This window comes from Stegodyphus dumicola, chromosome X1 (genome assembly GCF_044657685.1).
Source record: "Stegodyphus dumicola isolate Sdum_Otavi_A_Nest chromosome X1, ASM4465768v1".
NCBI classification, from domain to species: domain Eukaryota; kingdom Metazoa; phylum Arthropoda; class Arachnida; order Araneae; family Eresidae; genus Stegodyphus; species Stegodyphus dumicola.
In genome coordinates, this window is record NC_140780.1 from 192,635,111 (window position 1) to 192,656,375 (window position 21,265).

Sequence of the window (21,265 nt, forward strand, 5' to 3'; positions counted from 1 at the left end):
TAGGTCTTTGTCAAGTTTTGGAATATTTTGTGGAAAGTTTGTTGCACCTTTGCAGCCATTTGCAAATTGGAGAAAATTAATGCATTCTCACTGAAATTCTTAATTGCGTTATACCATGGCGATTTTTAAATTTGGTTAACCAACCTGTCGAATATGTGCATTCTGTTTTTAAGTTCATTTCTTAGTGAAATATCTTAGCTAGAGACATTAACATTTGACCCGTCAATGGCACGCCTTCGCTGCGATGCTGTCTGACCCATTCAGTCATCACTTTGTCTTGATCTTCACTTTTAGCATAACAAATAAGTTTTCTGTTATTCATTATGAGCGGAGTGTTGGAATCCACAAAAAATTTCAAAAATTTCCTTTTTGTGTTTTCTTATGTCATATACAGTTGACTTTTCAGTGCCCTACTCCTCGCATAATTTTGAGACAGATATATCTTTATCCATTTTTTGCAGCAGTTCCACTTTTTGTTTAATGGACATCGAAACATGCTTTCTCTTTGTAGATCCTCTTGCAGCTCCAGACATAACCCTTTTCGACATATTCAAAAGATGAAACTTTAATTTTCATAAATCTACTGTAATAATAAGCTGGATCAAATCAGAAAGCTAAGGAACAGTCCAATCTCCTATATTAACCGAAATCCCTTGGAATCAGTAAAATATAACTTTAGCTTACCTTAATTGCGTCCGCTATACATTATTGGCTATGTAGCATGAGACTGGCGATGAAAGACAAGTGGTTCCGCAAAATTTTGTCTTGCTTCTATCGTGCACTGAGACAATTAAGCCTGATTGTATTAATTTAGTTATTTATTATGCTAGTCCTGAATAAATAGTCCTGAAACCCACTAGTCCTTTGTCTGAGTCCTGAATAAATAAATTCCAACATATACGATTGGTTATCGATATGGTTTATCGATTACCGTCCCTAGATATCTTACCATCTAATGCAGTCTCTGCGGGACCTAAATTCTGCTACCAAGCGGCTTCCTAAGTTCTAAATTTTTGCTGCCCCTAAATTTTGGATCCCAGTGCTTTCCCTAAATTCTGCCGCCCAGTGCGGCCATACTGGCTCTGGCGTGGTTCTGGGTTTATGTAAAAAACAAAACTTTTATTCTTAATTCAAATAACACTAAATGTAATCTTATCTTTTGGCCTATGAATATCATTAACAAAATCTGTTTTTAGCATTTAACGTAAATCTGTAATCTTTGCCAAGTGTAATGTCAACATAAAAGGTTACCATACTCTTTGTTTATTAAATTACTAATATAAAAAAATTGTTTGGGCATCGCATCGGGGATATAAAACATTCAGTTTGAGATGTATGCCAAGCAGATACTTAGCTACGGAGCCAAACTATTTATCACACAAATTTATGCTTAATTCCTGTTTCTTCAATAGTGAGGTATTTATTTAGTGCTGAAGGCAGATTAAGAATCTAGACTCTCCACGTGTTTTTTTTTATGGGGGATAAAAGCAAATGCACAAGCATAAAGCATTTAAAAAAAAGTTGTTGGCAGTTTTGAGGTCTGGACGTTAGATCATTCCGGATATTGGATGTCCAGATATCGGACTTTGTACTGTATTTAATTGTTTTAAAACAATTTCAGTAAAGGGATTAATATGTCTTTCTTTTCACAACCCACTGTTGGCTCAAGGTTCAGTTTCTGCTGAACAGGCTGCTTGTATGGGTTTTCTGTGTTTTTTCTATGTATAATACGCATATAAGTCACTTTCCCTTAGAAAGTTTTCCACAAAGATAGGTTTTTTTTTTTTTTTTTTTTTTGTTGGGCAAATAGCCCATGTGCTTTGTCTGAATGAGATTTTCTTTTTTGTATTCCTTAATGTCAATTTAATTCTTTATTGCTGGATTAGTATTAATTTGCATATAATTGTATTTGATATGAGGAAAGTATTAGCAAACTTTATAATTATAGATCTGATATTTAAAAAAAAAAGCTATCCTTTTTAAATGTTATTATTGGCTGAATAAAAAAAAGCATTAAAGTATCATTATCAAGAAGGAATTTTTAATAATAACTGCATTTCATGCTTATTGATTTTAAATGATATAAATGAACTTTATACTATGAATTAGCATAAGATAAATGATTTTGTTTAGGGAAAAGCTGTACTGAATATTACAGTCAAAAGTCGTCAATCCGGACTCGTCGTTACTTTGACGATTCCGGATTATTGATTTTTCCGGATTATAGATAATCAGTTTAAATCTGGTAAGATGGCATGCAGAAATTATAAAATTAAAAATATGAAACCGTAATTTATGAAATAAAGAGCAATTATGATCTAAAGGGTATCAAAATTTACAAAAACAAAAAAAGCTTAATATTTATTTGTTTGCTTTATTAAACATTTCTTTCAATGTAAGTTGTTTAAGTTGCTTTGTTTTATGTGCTAATACTTTCTCTTTAATTTTATATAAACAGACATAATTTCTTGTTCAGTTACAAAGTTCCGCTGTTCAAGTCCTGTAATTGCTGTGCCGAGAATACCGACTAACTTGTCAATCGAAATTTTTTCGTTTTCACTAACCTCTCTGTCACTTTCTTCATGCCTTTATCCATTTTTTGCAGCAATTTCACTATTTGTTTGATGGACGTCGAAACATACTTTCGCTTTGTAGATCCTTTGGGAGCTCCAGCATTGGAAATTCTATTTGACGTAATCGAAAGTTCAAGCTTACTTTTATAAAATTGCTCTAACAGTCTGCAAAAAATAATAAGCAGGATCCAATTCGAAGATTAAGGAACAACACAATCTGCAATATTAACTGAAATAGATAATTAGATAATTTTAGCTTATACCGTCAGTTATACATTAAATGCGCTTGCACACACGCATATGCGCAGCCGTAAAGGTCTTACGCGCATGCGTCAACGCGACGCATGCACAGAAAGTTTGTAGCTTTGAGGTCCGGATTATGGGTGTCCGAATTAACGACTTTTGACTGTATATAAAAAGTTTGTATTTGAAGTTCGACTATTGTTCGTGTTAAATTTTGGGCTTGTTTTATACAGTCAAAAGTCGTTAATCTGTACTCTTCGGGACTTCGGCGATTCCCGATTATCGATTTTTCCGGATTATAGATAATCAGTTTAAATCTGGTAAGACGGCATGCAGAAATTCTAAAATTAAAAATATGAAACCGTAATTTATGAAATAAAGAACAATTATGATCTAAAGGGTATCAAAATTTACAAAAAAAAGAGCTTAATATTTATTTGTTTACTTTATTAAACATTTCTTTCAATGTAAGTTTAAGTTGCTTCGTTTTATGTGATAATACTTTCTCTTTAATTCTGTAAACAGACATAATTTCTTGTTCAGTTACAAAGTTCCGCTGTTCAGGTCCCGTAATTGCTGTGTCGAGAATACCGACTAACTTGTCAATCGAAATTTTTTCGTTTTCACTAACCTCTCTGTCACCTTCTTCATGTCTTTATCCATTTTTTGCAGCAATTCCACTTTTTGATGGACATTGAAACACACTTTCGTTTTGTAGATACTTTGGGAGCTCTAGCATCTGAAATTCTATTTGACATAATCGAAAGTTCAAGTTTACTTTTATAAAATTGCTCTTACAGTCTGCAAAAAATAATAAGCTGGATCCAATTCGAGGATTAAGGAACAACGCAATCATCAACATTAACTGAAATAGATAATTAGATAATTTTAGCTTATACCGTCCGTTATACATAAAACGCGCATGCAAAAATGTATTCTGCGCTTGCGCACACGCATATGCGCAGTCGTAAAAGTCTTACGCGCACGCGTAAACACCTATGCGCATGTGTCAACGTGCCGCATGAGCAGAAAGTTTTTAGCTTTGAGGTCCGGATTATGGGTGTCCGAATTAACGACTTTTGACTGTAATATTATTTAATTTCAAATTGTGTAACTTCCTGAAGTTTAAAATTAAAGATATTTTGCCATATGTACTGTATTTTAGGAGTTCCAGTTCCTTGCCAGTCCATGTTCCTTAGTGCTGTGCTCACAGCGTTACGCCAAGAACATCATGCTCATCTTCACATACACTGGTTATCACTCATTACATCAGCATTGCCATTTGTGGGTCGCTGGTTACCACGTTTAATTATGACAGTTGTGCATCAGCTGTGTGTCAATTTAGATTTGATTAGCTCAAAGTTTTGGGAATCGCAAGGAAAGTATGTTCAGATATTTTGATTTTTAAATGTACGTAACTGAATTTTAAATTGTTAAAAATTTTATGCTGCTTAAATTTTGTGTTGCTGAATTTTAAATTGTTAAAAATTTTATGCTGCTGAGCTTTCCATCACATAGCTCAATATCTGCATTTATGTGTCTCCTGGGAACTTATATACTATAGCACCTTATAGTGATAATTTATGTATCTGACTCCGAGAAAACATACATTAGTAAACCCCCCCCCAAAAAAAACTTTATTTCCATTGTTGAGTAACTTCTTTTTCACACTGTGCTATGGCCTGTTTGGCGGTATCGATTAATACAAATAAAAGCCCTCGCACATTATGAAATATAATATAAGAATTATAAACATAGGAAGAAGCTGCAAGTACAAAAACTTGAATCATTTAAATCTTTAAGTGTGCACAATGTGTACTCCCACTGTGTCAAATCTATATTATTTGAACAAATATTCTGTTATATACTCCCCTCAGGTAAAGAAGTTCATTAGAAATAAAAGATTAAGTCATGAAATATATGATAAGTAAGATACATTTAAAAACCTTTTAAATTCCAAATATAGTAGTATGGTTTCCTTAGTATTTATGTCTTCAAAGTACAACTGTTTACTTTACCATTCTCTCCTGTGTATTTTGCACTTCTTTTTGAGTTTCTACATATGACAAAGTAACTTGTTGTGTATTAACACCTCCTCGTCAGTTTTATCATGTGTCACAATGATACCTTTATACAATGAGCACATTTTAACTGTAGTATTGTTTGTGTGACCTTCGCCAAAAAAAAAAGCCGCTGCTTTTGCAGTATAGGTAACTTTTGAGCATGATATTTTTGCTGAAAGTAACTTCCATAGCAAAGCTTGCATGCTGAAGCTGTTGGTAGCAGTTAATATCCTGCTTCATTTCTCTCATTTAGCATATAAAATTGTGTGCAAATAATTGGTTCCTATTAAATTATCTTCATCTGAATCCATTCCTGTATCTGCTGATTCAAAGCCTTTGGCAAGTACCACTTTCACCTACCTAGAAGGATGTACTATTTTCCCATTTGTAATTTTTTTTTTTTTTGTAACAACTACTTCATCTCTATTCTTTAACACTGGGACAGTGCTTAAATTGCGCTGGAGCCTGGCTCCGGTACTTCTCAATTTTTAAGGTAAATTATAATTGTAGCCGGAGCGCAACGGAGCCCTAAATAAGATGAGCTCTGGTACTTCCTTTTATAAAACTGAGCCACAATTTTAAGGGAAAAAAATTAGAATTCGTAACATTTTAGTTTAACAATAAGCAGACTTTGCAATACTCTATTTCCCTAGAAATACAAGACTCATGAACATGAGATGTTCAATTAAAGTACCCTCACTCACATGCAGAAACCTTTCCCTTTAAGAAGGGCAATAAATTTGGGAGAGTTTGTTTAGGAACGCGTAAATTTTTCGCCATGCCATCCTATCTGGTGTATTGTTATCGATGGTTATAGTTAGTTATCCTCGCAGGAAAGAAAATTTGTGTTCTTAACTATGCGTTAAGTGATAGTGAGTACAATAAGAGTGAAATACGGAAAAAAACTGCTCAAGCATGTCCTATACATCGTCTTCTCACAGTATCCACTAATGTAACCAAATATCGGGTGGGGGGCGAAAAGCGTAAATAGCAACTTTAGGAGTCGGATTATTATCCTTAGAGGATCATTAGGAGTCAGATTTAGGACACATTTTACCCCTGACACACAACCGCTGGTTGGCTATAATTATATCAGCAGAGAGCCGCGGTCAAAGAAAACATTCTCTCTCACCAAGATTCCCCTCATTTTTTTTTCCCACCCACTCATACATTCACGCCCTCATTCTGTTTCACTCTGTTTTTAGCATTATCTGGATTATCATCAGCTATACTTTAAGTATATTTAATTTTTGTGATGATAAAAACTCCCCCCCCTTTCAATTAGAGCTTAAATTGGGCTGTAGCTCACCGGATTCCGGCTCCTGTGCTTCTTGGTTTTTGTAATAAATCATAATTCTAGTCAGAGTGCACCGGAGCCGTAAATAAGAAGGTGCAGCACTTCTTTATGTAATTGAATAACAATGTTAGTAGAAATTTTATCTCGAAAATTTTATTTTTAGCAATAAAATTATATTAAAAATCGCTTATTACATTTTAATTTATCTCTTTACATTTAATTTTATTTTAATTATTTAATTACTTTAATATTGAAATATTTCAATAAATAATAATTAATTAATTATCTAATAATTATAAATTAAAGTTTAATTAATTATATAATAATTAATGCTTAATAACAATTAATAAGCATTAATTAAATATATATTAATTAATTTGATAATAATTGACTGTTTAATTTTAAAATTATTAATGAGTTTAATAGTCATTTTAATTATTTATTTACTCTTGTTCCTCTTTCCTGACGGTCTTCCATAGGGCTCCGGCACTTCTAATTTTAGAAATTAAGCCCTGCACTGGGATAAATCTGTTGGATCATGTAAAATGTTCTGTGGGGTTTTTGATGATAAATACACATAAAGCAATACAAAAAACAAACCTTTATTGAATCACATAAGCACCATTTGATTCTGTGACCTTTTGCCATGTCTCAGGCAGCTGGAAAATTCCCTTTTAATAAGTCATTATGTTATTGGTAAAGAAGTTACCAATGTGCTGTTTGACAGTTTTCAAAACTCATTCAGAAAACCATTCAGAAAATTTTGAAGTGACCTCAAGAGATGAAAATCTAGTGAATATGGAGGCTGACAGAAAACATTTCAGCCATGTGTATTAAGCTTTTAGTCTGACATTCAATGAAATATGGGGTCAACATGGTCCTGATAGAAGACTACCCCTGGAAAATAGGTAAGTTGTGGCTGCTTTGATTTTTGCTTTCAAAACTACCATTTGAGAACAATATTTTTCCAAATTTGTCTGATTTGATATCAACCATTCGTGGTATACTGTACTCCCACCATACACAAAACACAAAACATTACTTTTTGGGGATGCAGCCTCCCTCTTGATGTTATTAAAGGGTGTTCTTTTGCCTTACCCCATGGTCATTTTCTTTTAATGTTACTGTATTGTATACATGCCTCATCTTCAGTAATGAGCCGTTTAAAAAAAAAAATGCGTTATTTTTTTCTAGCAAAGAATCACATGCCAAAACTCAAACAAGCACATTCTATTGTGTTAACTTATTTGGTACCCATATACCATAGCAGTTTACATACTTAGTCTTTTTTAAATGATCTTGTACTATACATTTTGGAATATCAGCAGTAGTTTCTTTTAGTAGGTTCTCGTATGCAGAGGATGGTCGTCCAGTGTGGGCATCATCCTCGAGACTAACTTTTCTCACTTTTCAAACCACCTTTGAACTGTGTCTTCAGAAATACCACTTTTTTCATATATAGCAAAAACTTGAGCATTCTGAATAGCATTTTTCCCATTTTTTTTAAAATAAAAGAGCATAATAATGGTAAAAATGAACTTCTGGGTTCTCTATTCTTAGCACAATACTGAAAGAAAAGTTATGCCACAATACATACTAGACTTAGAGATTATGAGGAGAAAGACCATATTTAAATATCTGCTTCAATCAGGATCACTTTGTATCAGCAGTAATAAAAATAATTAGAAAAAAATGTGTTTTGATGTGAAAAACTGCAGAACTTTTGAGATGACCCATTTTCAAACAAACTATATCGTAAACCACAGAAGTTGAAGCTTCACATGCATGTTCAAATATTTGATAATTTCCTTCTGAACTACTAGCACCAAAGCATCTGCGATTCCATTTTTTGCAAAACACCTCTAAGATAAGAATTGTATAAAATTCTCAGTAGCTGATCTTTTCACTTCTAAAAGAGCACTACCAGTCTGAAGTAAAATGTTCTTTTTCTGTCAGTAATTAAAATTTGAAACTGAAGTCGGTATATTTTAAGTTCGGGGTACAGAGTCACTCTTCTTAAACTAACGTATCACAAATTAAATAATTATGTGGCTGATTGCATATTTTGCAGGAGTCCCTTTGCCATCACTGATGATGTGCCTATGTCTTAAAACACCAAAAATGCTCTTTGACTGGTTTTTTTTTTTTTTTTTTTTTTTTTTTTTAGTAATTTTTCTGTACCAGCATTTTCATTTTATTTTGACTTTAATGTATGCTTCTCACAATGGGTTTGTTAATGTGGCTGCATTTATAGGATTTCTTTTTGGATATAAATTCTTGCTTGGTGGTTTTCTGTGTACTCTGCTATTAGCATTTCAAAATTAAATACTAGATAACAAAATTAAATTCAGATGTTTTTCTAATGGAAGTTATGTGTTTGCTTGTGTTAAATTCAGAAGTGCATTCTTATTTCCAGTATTCCAAGTTTCGCTCCTTAGGCAGGTTTTATGAAATAGGAGATGTAATACATTCTCATAAGCACTTCTGACTTAAGAGATAGTAAAATTTGTAACTGCATTGCACACTTGTAATGTAGCTTTCTTAAAGGTTTAATTTCATGGCTGAATGGCTAGCAATTTTTTTTATTTGAGAAACGATTCTGCTATTTCGATCAAACTGCTCTTTAAAAGCAATGCTATGCAACCAGTTCTCATTACTCAGTGACAATTCTAAGACTGCAGTAAAAGTATTTCTTGCTAATTAAGAGTTTATGGTATTGAATATCTCAACCTTCATCAAGTTTTCATTATTACTGATTGCTATTTCAAATTGATTTCAAAAATCTAATGGCATATCTAATTTAGGCTATTTAAGACTATTTCTAGTGCTTCAGTCATTTTATCACATTAAATGACGAACAAATTAAATTTTAAAATGACAGTTTGTGAAATGCTAAGATTCTGTTCAGTATTAGAATACAGTTTTATGGTTATTTCTAATTTGCCTAGCCATTTTGTGGCTTTGTCTGGATTTGATAATAAATAATTTCTCTGCTAAGTCATTGAAATCTATCTGATTCTCAGTGTCACTGTTTCAAATGTTTTATAACTTTATCTTTTATTTTAACTCATTAGTAAGATCATAGATCATATGATACCTCAACATTTACTCTTTGAGTGAATGTATCAGTTAAAGCCTAGAATTGCATATTTCTTTTTTCCTCTTTCAATAATGAGGGTTTTTCCCACCTGACTTAGCCATTTTCAGCAGCAATTAAATAGTCTAGCCAAATATAATTAATTTTTTTCCTGAGACTGAAACTAATCAATTCGAATGTCCCTACTTGTAAATAAAACATAAGGTTATCTGCTCACTCTCTTTTTAAATTTTGTCGCTTCTCAAAGTAAACATAGCACTTTTCTGGTCACCAGTGCTACAGTTATAATTCATGTATCTGACTCCAAGAAACTATGCCTTGGTAAAGCTAAGAAAAGCTATTTCCATTGTTGAATAACTTACTTCTCACACAGTGACACTGCCTACTTGACCATATAGTTTAATGCAATCTTTCACATTACAAAGCAGAAATATAAAATAGCTGTAAGTATAAGAGCATGAATCATTTAAAAATTTTAAGGTGCATACAGTGCATGCACCCCCTGCATTGAACTGGCAATTCTGTTTTAATAGATATTCCATTACATACCTTACAACAAGATGATTTAATGTCACACTTCCTGAAACTGATTCGAAAACACACTTTGTTAAAGATATAGTAGGTTTTTTTGTTTGTTTGTTAATTATGTGAGAGATTTGTCAACAGGTGCAGCAGTTTCTCTTGTTGTTTACTAAGCAAGAGATGAAAATGATTTAATAACAATCAATTCTTAACTTTTCCTCTGATTAGCTTTATAATTCTGCATATGCATAAGATATTAAATCAAACTTTTTATTGTAATGCATTTGTCAGCTGCTAATTTTCCTTAAAAATTATATTTTAAAATTATTTTTATGTTATATTTAAAATTTACTTTGAAACTTCTAAAAACCATACTTCCACCTATGGTCTTATTATTATTTTGTCAATAGAAGTATGCTTTATTCCCCTTAAGTATATTCCAAAAGTTGTCTCTTTCCTTTTTATTTATTTTTTTTTAATTCGTCCTCTTTCTGACCCAGCCCCAAAATATTTTGCAAAGAATAAAATAATATTTTACAAAGAATAAGTTGATCAGTGCTAAAATGTTTGTCTTGCTGTATTGTATGGGATTCATAACTGAAATAATATTTTAAGTTTTTCTGGAACTGGTTTGAAATTGACGTGTTCTTATGAAGTGAAGTTCCTAACAACATTATCAAATTGTGTGTAAAAGCAGTGAGTCTAAGGAAATCTTAGCATTTGTTTATGAAATTCATTGTTTTTGATTTTGGTTTACATGCTGCCTTAGACTGACAGATCTTCATGCTTTATAATGTATTTCTGCCGCCTTCTTAGCGAACCTTTGTGGTGTAGTGTATATTACACTTCATATGTTACACTCAATGCATAATTGAGAGATCCACGGCGAAGGCATTGCATATTTTTCATCTTTTCTGCTCCCGAAATAAACCTAATGACTCTACAGTGGCACCCAAACTAAAAGGGTGTTGGATGATGATTCTCCTCACCCAGGATTTTGCGATTGGTCCCCTAAAAACCCTAATCGCCCTTTAAAAGGAGGAGTATATAAGGTATTTCTCCTGCCTTCTTAACGAGCCTTCATGTTGTAGTGGTCTGCATGCTCAGCACGTAATTGAGAGGTCCGTGGTTCGATTCCCGGCGAAGGCATTGCATATTTTTCGTCTCTCCTGCTTCCGAAATAAACCTAAAGATTCTACAACATTGGTGACAAAAATCTGTAGAAATGTAGAACCATAGAAAGTGTACTAAAGACACTAGAATAAATTATAGGAACACTGGGTATGCAAAGTTTTCTCTCATTTGACTATAATAGTAAAGAGGAATAGGATTCAAATATGGATTTCTTATCTGCGTAAGAAAGATCTTAAACTTTAATTCATGTCCATTTATTCAGCACTTCTATCTAAACAAGAAGCTACTATTTTTGGCCAAAATTTTTGTGGATGATGATAAATGAGCAGTGTATGAAAATCTTAGTCTCACATATTCTGGTGATAACTTTATGAAACTGAAAACAACAGCATACCCTAAAAATTCATGGGAAAATTTTTAATATGCAATTATGAGAACAGCGAGATGTATTTTACTAAGGATGCATAAAATCTATAGAATCAGATTTCTGCGTACCCCATCAGGATAATACATATCCGCTCTTATCATGGAACACATAAAAAGCAACTTTGGTAGTAAATACTGTATTATGTGCTGCACAATGCATATAGATGTTTTAGCTTTCCCTCACCATTTGTTTAGATCATTACAGCAGTATTTAAATGGTAAACATTTAAAAAAAGTTCAAGTTCAAAGTATTATTGAACAATATTTTGAGACTTAACTACTGAAGTTTTTACTGAGATGATATTGTAGCGATCTCGAGAACACCTGAATGCTTGCAAATTTGAAAAGAGCTGGAATTCGTGAACCTAGCACAATGGAGCTCTTTTGGGCTAGCGGTAAAGAAATTGACTTTTAATAAACCCACCTAGATTCGCGTCCCACTTATGCGATGCAGCACTTCTCTACTGGTGTTAATACGAGGGCTATCCAGAAAGTAGATTACGTTTTGGAATAAAAAAATAAACAAAGTATAGGAAACAAATTTTATTATATACAGATGAAAGCCACACTCAAATACTACTTTTCTACATAGTCACCATACAAATTAAGGCATTTATCGTAGCGATGTACGAGCTTGGAAATTCCTTCGTCGAAAAATTCGGCCGCCTGCGCCTTCAACCACTTCGTTACCTCTTCTTGCCTTCCATCTTGCACAAAACTTGTGGTAACCAAGCTTTTCGCTGATGATTTCGTGCAACAAACTTCGCGAAATTTGTGGAAAACTCAAAGAAAGTTCCGTTATTGTGAAATTTCGATTTTCACGGACTTTAGCATCGACTTTTTCGAGAAGTTCGGCGGTCACTATGCTGGGTCTCCCACTTCGATCTTCGTCGTGAACATTGGTTCGGCCATTTTGAAATCTTATGACCCACTGACGCACTCCACCTTCAGTGATAATGTTGTCCCCATACACTTCACGAAGCTGCCGATAGATTTCTATCGGTTTACAGTTTTTTCCAGTCAGAAACCTTATTACTGAGCGCACCTCGCAGCTCGCGGGATTTTCAATTAACGCAGACATTTCAAACCGTCACAGTATCTGAACGGAGCACAGCACGAACCTCTCACTAGCACGGCTAGATGCAGACTGAGCTGCGCAACGCTCTGACCCCAAGATGGCCGCGCTAGCCCCGCCCCTAGCGGACACAGACGGAAACGTAATCTACTTCCTGGATGGCCCTCGTAGATGGCGACACAAACAGAGCAACTACTGAGGCTTCACGAACCACGTGATTGCTACAATATGAATATTTGATTATCAAAATGGGAAAAGGGAGGAGAAGATAATTGTAGATTAATGCTTTCCATGTGACTTTACTTTAAATTTCCATTCTAACAATAGCATTGCTTTTAAAATGTCTTTATATGCTTTATTTTTCCCCCTCTTAAATAGCATTTAATTTTAATGTAATAACTGTGTGATATGCTTTCAGTGAGAACATTGCTAAAACAGTCACCAGTTCTGTGAATTGCACATCTATGCCTCCTGATTATTTAATCACAATTATTGAAGGCCTAACAACTTTATGCCATTACTGTTTACTTGAGTGTCCTGCTCCAATATTATCTCCTCTCAATCAGTCACCATTACCACCAGTTCCATCTCAACCATATGCACCTGGAACTAGTGCATCACAAATCATTTCAAACCTCATTCATGTTTTCTCTACATCTTCTAACCAAAAGGTAAACAAAATTTTTGCTGTTGTTAAATATGGTACCATTCTTAGAAACGTATTAAAAGAATGAAGACAATATATATTTTTTTACCTAAAGCCTTTCATTAGAATTTATTGTTTAAAAGTAATATTATTTTTCTTATGTGGTTTTTATTAAAGTTTAAATAGCTTTTTAACAAAATAATTAAAAATTTATGACGGTTATTTTTTAATACGTAAAATATATTAAAAATTGGACATACAGGGGTTGGACAAAAATATGGAAACACCTTTAAAAAAACATGTTTCTTTGCTTAATATGGTGTAGGAAACCCGTTGGCATCCAAAACAGCTTGCAGTCTTCTCGGAATGAATAAATACAGTTCCTGTATGTTTGCCAAGGGAATATTATACCATTCTTCCTGCAAAACGGTAAAAACGGTGGCAAGTTCAGATAACGATGTTGGCGGTGGATAACGAGAACGCACTTTCCGTTCCAATGTAGACCACAAAGGTTCGATAATATTCAGGTCTGGTGACTGTGGTGGCCAGGGAAGATGGGACAACTCATCCTCGTGCTCAGAAAACCAGTCCTGGACAATGTGAGCTGTGTGAACAGGGGCTTTGTCGTCTTGGAAGACACCATCACCATCGTGGAACAAAGTTTGTACCATGGGATGAACTTGATCGGCCAAAATGTTCACATAAGTCTTGGCAGTCATGTGCCCTGACACAGTTATCATGGGGCTAGCAGAGAACCACAATATAGCTGCCCAAACCATAACAGAACCCCCGCCATGTTTCACTCTTGGCAACAAGCAGTCTGTATTATAGGCTTGAGATGGCGTTCTCCAGACGTAAACTCGGCCAGAAGTGGGAAACAATGTGAAAGAAGACTCGTCAGACCATATTACTCGCTTCCACTGCTCTATAGTCCAGGCTTTATGACTTAAACACCACCTTTTTCTGTTACGGGCATTAGCATCACTGATGAGTGGCTTCTCAATTACAGCACGGCCAGCAATTCCCTGTTTATGAAGCTCCCTTCTAATTGTTTTGGTACTCACAGGGTTCGGTAACACAACATTCATTTCAGCAGTAACTTTTGCAGCTGTGGTCTTCTTATTTTTCGTCACAATTGCCCTTAATGATCGTCTGTCACGATCACTCAGGACACACTTTCGTCCGCGCTGTGATTTAGCAGATGATGTTTTTCCGCTTTTCAAATATGCGGAATAAATCTTCGATACAGTACCTCTTGAAACACTAAACACCTCGGCTAGCTTGCTTACGGAAGCACCTACCATACGTGCTCCAACAATTTTCCCACGTTCGAAGTCTGTTAACTCTGACATAATGCAATGACAATTTCACATAACAGTACTCCGACAACAACTGAACTGTTTAGCACATTTACGAAGTTGTATAGGTGGCGTCAGTAGTCAAAAAAGCCAGCGCCACCTACATATTTCATTAAAATCAATCTTTCTTTTCAAACATGCATTTCACAAGGTGTTTCCATATTTTTGTCCATCCTCTGTATGTGTGGGAAAATTATGAACCAAGAAACTTAAGACTTGAGTGGTTCTGTCCAGATAATTTTACAATTAAGGAGAAATTTTGGACTGAATTTTTCAGCTCGGAGTTTTCTAAAACCCCGCATCTTTTGAAGAGGAAGAACATTGTTTTCATCCATTTTATTAAACTGGTTATAAAAAGAGTTATTTATGGGAAACTTAAAAACTTCTTATTCTGGTAATCATTAATATAAATTGCTGTGGAACTAAATGTTTCCACACTTGTATACGAGGTTCATTTCTTGAGGATTTTTCGAATGTTGGAGTATCTAATTTTAGCAGCATTCTAGCTTTTTATGTAACAATGAGACCAGTAACCCATCATACTCAGCTGTCATGTATATGCAATGAACTATCCTCATAGTTCATAGGTGAAACTTCTTTTTTGTCTGCGGTGGGTTAAAAGCAGGCACTGATGGAAGGATAATAGATATCTCATGAGCATTAGTATGGCTAGATTTGTGTCCTTAATACATTTGTGAAAATAATCATTAGTGGTTTACATTTTGGCTGTTGTTCTGATCAGTTGAATGGTAATTATACTGACTGCTTTAGCAACATCCTGGGCTCAAATTCCAGGGGAACATGGGCCGGGGACCCTCAGACTGCTCCATCGAAATTAGGATTGAGCTGCATAGTCAGTGCAGTAGAATTATTACTTGTATGATCAGTAGTAAAATTTTGGTGTCCCACTCACTTGTACCTGCTATTCAATCATTAGTTAAACTGATATTGTATTCTCAAAGGATGTATATAAGTGCTAATCGCACATATAGAAACAGATGAGAAAATGGAAATCCATTCGAGTGTAGTAGGTACGTTACACTGCAAGCTATGTGAAAACATAAAGGCTGACATATTAAAGAGAAAAGGCGATATTAGAATTTACAAGTTAATTACTTCCAGAAATCATTTTGGAAAATAATACATTTTATGCAGATTAATAGCCTAAAACATCATTGGATCTTTTTTTAAAAAAAAATGATTGGGTGTTTTATTTAATAGCCATTAGCCTTGCTCCACTACAAGGGTGAGAAGTGGTGGCCATTTCATTAAGGAAGCACCTAATAGGTGGCCACCATTGCTTCCTTTAAAAGGGATGGACAGTTACAACCATGCCTTGTCTGGGATTTGAACCTGGGCCATCGCTATGGCAGTCAGTGTCACTAACCACTATACCGGCTAGGTGGCACATCATTGGATCCAAAAGGTCATATAAAAAATCTTGCGTGAGACTCCCAGTTGCTCTTATTACAGGGTTGATGCATTTTTATCAAATTAAAGATGATAGTCTTTTGAGACACCTTTTTGGCATTTGTATTTTTGCAAAAGATGAACCAATGCATTTGAAATAAATGAAATTTTTCAGTTTTCTCCCACCAATTTGTCTTCCTATTAAAAGAATGGGTTGCAGTTTATGTACCGCTCTGTATAAATCTTCGTTGAAACATCAATAAGTTACATTAGGAATTTCTTACTGCATATAAAGTGATTATTTATTTTTACAAAGTCAGCCATTGTGATAAATCAGAGATTTAGAGAAAATTATATGACTCACTGAAACATATTTATATTTACTAGATGAAATGTTGATTGATATCCTGCATCACAATGTTTCGAATGAATGATAAGAACTGCTAAACTGCCTGAAGCATTTTGCAATAATACACATAAAACTGTTGATGAATTTATAAATGAAAACATGAGATCAGTTCATTTCACGTTCAAAGTGATTGATGCATTTATTTATTATCTATAACTCTGTAATAAAATTTTATGAAATAATTTTAGTTGTTTAAAAATTCAGCATTCTTTTACTATTAAATTAGAGATCTTCTATCACAAATTCTTTTTAGTCTGTGTTTGAGTGTATTATTTGATAGTATACTTTAAGGAGTTAATTTCTATATATAATTTTTAATTATTGGTTTTGCTATTTATCATTGTATTTTGAGAAACCACATTATTTTACATGTTTGAAAGCAACAAAAAATATTTATAATTATTATTATGGCGTTTTCCCATAACTTTAGGATATAGCTGGTCGAGAGGCAGGGACTGTTTTTGATCCTATTTTATCAGCAAGACGTGTTCTTCTTAATGATCTACCTAGAATTTTAGCCAGTATTGCATCTTTGTTTCAAGTAGTTACAGAAGTTGACAAACACAACCATCAAGAGTGGTGGATAATGGGTACCCCTAAGGTTAGTTGAAATTTATGTACCTGTTGCTAAATAAAACAATTAATTTTTAAATATGCATGTAGATTTAAAATAAAATTTTGTTCCTGGAATTTGAAACTTAATTGTTCAGGCTTAGGCTAACCTAAAAGTGGAGAAATGGGGTTACAATTGTGTACATTTAGTAGTGTATATCATAATGATAGTTTTGCAGAATTGTAGCATTAGATCAGCAAAGTGTTTGAAAATAAATTAAAATGTGAGCAAATGAAGAAATGAGAATAATTTTCTTATTAAAAGTTCTTTTTTTCTCTAGTTCTATGTTAATTTCTCATCTGCTTTGATAGGAATATGAAATTCACTGATGAACATATCGTAAACATATTTATCTTTAATTATCTCAGTTCTTGATTTAGTTCTTTATAGAAAATTTATTATCAGTATTAATAATGTATCTTAGCATTATTTATAGTTATGGCAATTGAATAAATTATCGTAAATATTATTTTAATTTTTCAAGGAGAAAAAGGTACTTTTTCTTCTGTGACTTAGAATAATTATGATAGTTATGGAGGAAACTGAATAGTAATTTTAACAAAATCTGGTAAGTGGTGTCTGCCAAACAGCATTAGTGTTACTGATAGCCCACATTTCACATATTTAAATTACATCGTAATTTTCGTTAAGCTCTTCAACAGCTAAGTGATTAAGTATACTGAATTTCGGTAGGTTTCCCATAGAAGAAAGTCTTAACTGTATTTAGAAGGAAAACTGTTGGCTGATATATCAGTATGATATGATTTTAAAATTAGCAGCCTCCATAGAAATTGTAAATGTAATTTAATGAAATAAACATAATTTAGAACGAAATTTAACATAAAGTAGACTTGCAAATCTTTTATGCAGAATGTAGAAAACTGAAATTGATACCTTTAGAAGTACACCAAAACTTGCATTGTTTTCATATGAACTTAAGCTGGTTTGAATGCTAGACTGTTGACATAATTTTTTGGCTAATTAAATTTAATAATTGTGGAGAATTTTGTCCTTTTTTAAATTCCCTTGAATGTAGAAACTTGTACCAGAAGAAACAGAAATTTGTACGAGAAAGATATGACATCGGTACAGGTTGAATTCCTTGTTAAATGCTTTCAGATCACAGGTAAAATTTATTTGAAGCTTCCATTGGAATTAATGCAACATACTTCTGTCCAAATGTTTGCCATCTGATGAAAATTTGATGTGTATGACTGCTGTTAACTGCAAAGCATTTCTAATATTGACTGGGATTTTGGGTAGTATGTAGATAAATTTTGGTATCAGTCACTGTAACTGGCTGACAATATGTACCATTATATTATTACGTTGGTGTCTTATGAGTTGTGTTTTAAGAATAGAAAAGTGCTGAGGGCACTTTCTAATGCATTCATTTGTAGTAATCCCTGCTAAAATCTGTTTCAAATAAAACTGATTTTTCAAATTAAATAAGGCAAAACACATTAAAAATATAAGAAAAGGAGTCATGTTTTGAATAATGCAGGTCATTGTTGAATTTAAATATTTTCAAGTAGTGGAGATGGTAAAATGAATCTATATTTCAGTTAGCCATTACATTAATTATTAAAGATGTTGTCATGATTTTTGGTCTTTAAATAACTACAAAACCGTGACAATGTTTTCATTTCATTTGTAAGAAAGCATTGATTTGTAATATAAATTTTCTGCATCTATTTAATTTATATAAATTGATTTGAAATTATGCATAAATGGTAGTCTAAAGAAGATTTGAAAGTTACCTAATATGCATCTACTTAGCATATTTTATGACAATATTAGGACTTACATTATCTTTAATTATCAGTTGTTAACATTTTTCTCTTGCATGATTTCATCTATCTCTGAGAAGGAATTGTAAGTATAACTTATTTAATTCAAAAATCCTTTTATGTGTATAAATATTAACTAATAAAATCTTTTACACTGCATATTTTTCCATTATTTGTTTCTCACTGATTGAAAAGTAAATGCATAAATTATTACAGTAATTTTATATTCCTAAAAATATTTTATGTAATTTGTTTTTATAAGATCTGATAAATTTGAAATAATTTTGGGAGTAATTAACTCACAAAGTTGGTAATGTAAATTTTATATAAATATTACTTTATATGTTTACATGATATAGTTTCTGTAAATTTGTTATTCACCAACGTTTTAGAATTTGGTTGTTTCTTAAATTTTATTTTTTTAATAATTATATAATAATGCTGTTTTCTTAACCTCATGAACTTTATATGTATTTTTTTTTTCAATTTTATATAGGTTGTAAAACAACACATCTTGAGTTTTCTTAGTCCAATATCTTTAAATCATGGTCCTCATTTTATGGCATCCATTGCTGTTGTCTGGTTTGAAAATAGGTGTAAAATTGGTGTACCGAATAGAAAGGTACGTATCTTTCTGTGCTAGAACCTTTTGAGAAGAGGCAACAATAGCAAGAAAATCTAATAAATTCATGCTTATGTTAGTAGTTCTTTATAGTTTTGTAGTGATATACTTTTGTAGCATTTTTTAAAAAAATATATTATGAAAAAATACCACTAAATGCAGTTGAAATACATTTTTTAAGTTCTGAAAATTCTCTATTATTCAGTATGATAATAGCTTGACAGTAATTAAGATACACATCTCTTTAAAATAGTCTTGAGAAAAAAAAAATCCTCCCTTCCACCAAGAAACTGAGTAGCATATGACTTTAAACAATACTTCTCACTTTATGCAGAGTGTGATCAATGTTGTACAAGATTTTCACCTGTAAAACTATTATTAATTAGTTCATCAATTATAGACTCCACAGGCTCTAGTTATACAACAAAATTCTGAATTTTGTCATTATATGTAGGTAACTTGAAAAGTAATCAGATTAACATAAATTTAAAATTGTTCAGTTTAATATATGTATAATATGCAATAATTGTTAGTTTATACTTGGGCCTAGTTGAAATATTAAGTAACTTAAAAGAAAATCATATTTATATTGGCACTAACTGTTTGTAAGTTGTCAAAATTAAATTATTTGAACTCCTTGATTCTGAGAAGGTAAGCAAACTGTAGATGCAACAATTAAATATTCTTTATTAGCATTTCCACTCCTATATAATTTTTGTTACATGTATTGCAGTATTATTATGGAATTTGAAATGCTTTACATTAAATTCAAATTTCTAAGTGTAATCAGAAATATATGCCCTTCCAACGAGAGATTATTGTTCTAAACTACCAACATTCACTGGTGTTTCAAGAAAACTTGGAAAATCAAGGTAAAGGAAACACTAAGTAGCGCTACCTGTTGCTTCCTACTACCAAAAACAAACTACTCCTGATACCGTGGCACTAACAATTTCATGTATCTGCTAGCATCTAAATTTGTGTATGCTGAAGTGTTACAGTAATAATTAGGAAATTGTTCAATATCTCAGATTCTGTTCTAGTTATCTTACACTTCTGTTCTTCATTTGTACATGAAAATCTGTGGAGAAGCTAAAAGTGTTAATTCTCATTTTAATTAATGGCATCAAAATGACTCCTGGTGTAAGATTTGGCAATGAAGTTGGAATTCTGCCTTAAAACTTTTACTACAAGTGGAATAAAGGGGGAAAACTTCAAAAATGTCATGGAGCAGGTGAAAAATTTCTTGTGCAATAAAATAATGAGTTTGAATTTATCTAGATGTCAAAAAAGTTACATAAAAATAATTTGAAAATGTTGCAATTTTTAAAATGAAATTTAAAAACAAATTGTGTCTGATTTTGAGAAGAAAACCCTTAATTTAAGAAAGAGGTTTTATGATTCAAATTGAAGGGTTGATAATGGTTGGTAGAAGAACTAGCAAGAGAGGTGAGGCAAATGAGGCCCTTGCCTTAGGTGAATGGCTAAGATTTTAAAAATTTAAAATTTTTAAAAATACATTTAAAATGTAGAGACATTAAAAATTTTTTTGAAGCAGCAAGATGAAAAATTAGCAACCACCTTTGCCGGGAATCAAACCACGGACCTCTGGAAAACTGGCCCAGCATGCAGACCACTACACCACGAAGGCACACTAGGAAAGTGGGAGAAATACCTTATATACTCCCCTTTTTAAAGGGCGACTGGGGTTTTTAGGCAACTCAATCACCAAATCCTGGGTGCAGAGAATCATCATCCATAACCCTTTTAGTTCGGGCGCCACTGTAGAGACATTAGGATTTTTTTGGAGGCCAGAGTGATGAAAAATTAGCAACTGCCTTCACCACCTGGAATATCGGCCCAGTGTGCAGACCACTACACCACAAAAGTGGAAATTGGAATAGGAAAGTGGGAATAAAAAAATTAATTTTAATATTTAGCTTTCAATTATGAAGGTATCAAGAATTCCTGTTTTAAAGTAAATTTA

General features: G+C 32.9%; 1 protein-coding gene across 11 annotated transcripts in view; it reads left to right on the plus strand.

The window, feature by feature from the left end:
* Positions 1-21,265, plus strand: part of LOC118201413 (protein DOP1A) — a 192,319-nt gene that overhangs the window by 84,094 nt on the left and 86,960 nt on the right. For all 11 annotated transcript variants that reach the window (XM_085807652.1, XM_085807663.1, XM_085807656.1 and 8 more), the window contains 4 exons: positions 3,982-4,198; positions 12,849-13,101; positions 16,684-16,854; positions 19,153-19,278. In XM_085807652.1, the coding sequence (XP_085663778.1) occupies positions 3,982-4,198; positions 12,849-13,101; positions 16,684-16,854; positions 19,153-19,278 (767 nt within the window). The remainder of the gene's footprint in view (positions 1-3,981; positions 4,199-12,848; positions 13,102-16,683; positions 16,855-19,152; positions 19,279-21,265) is intronic.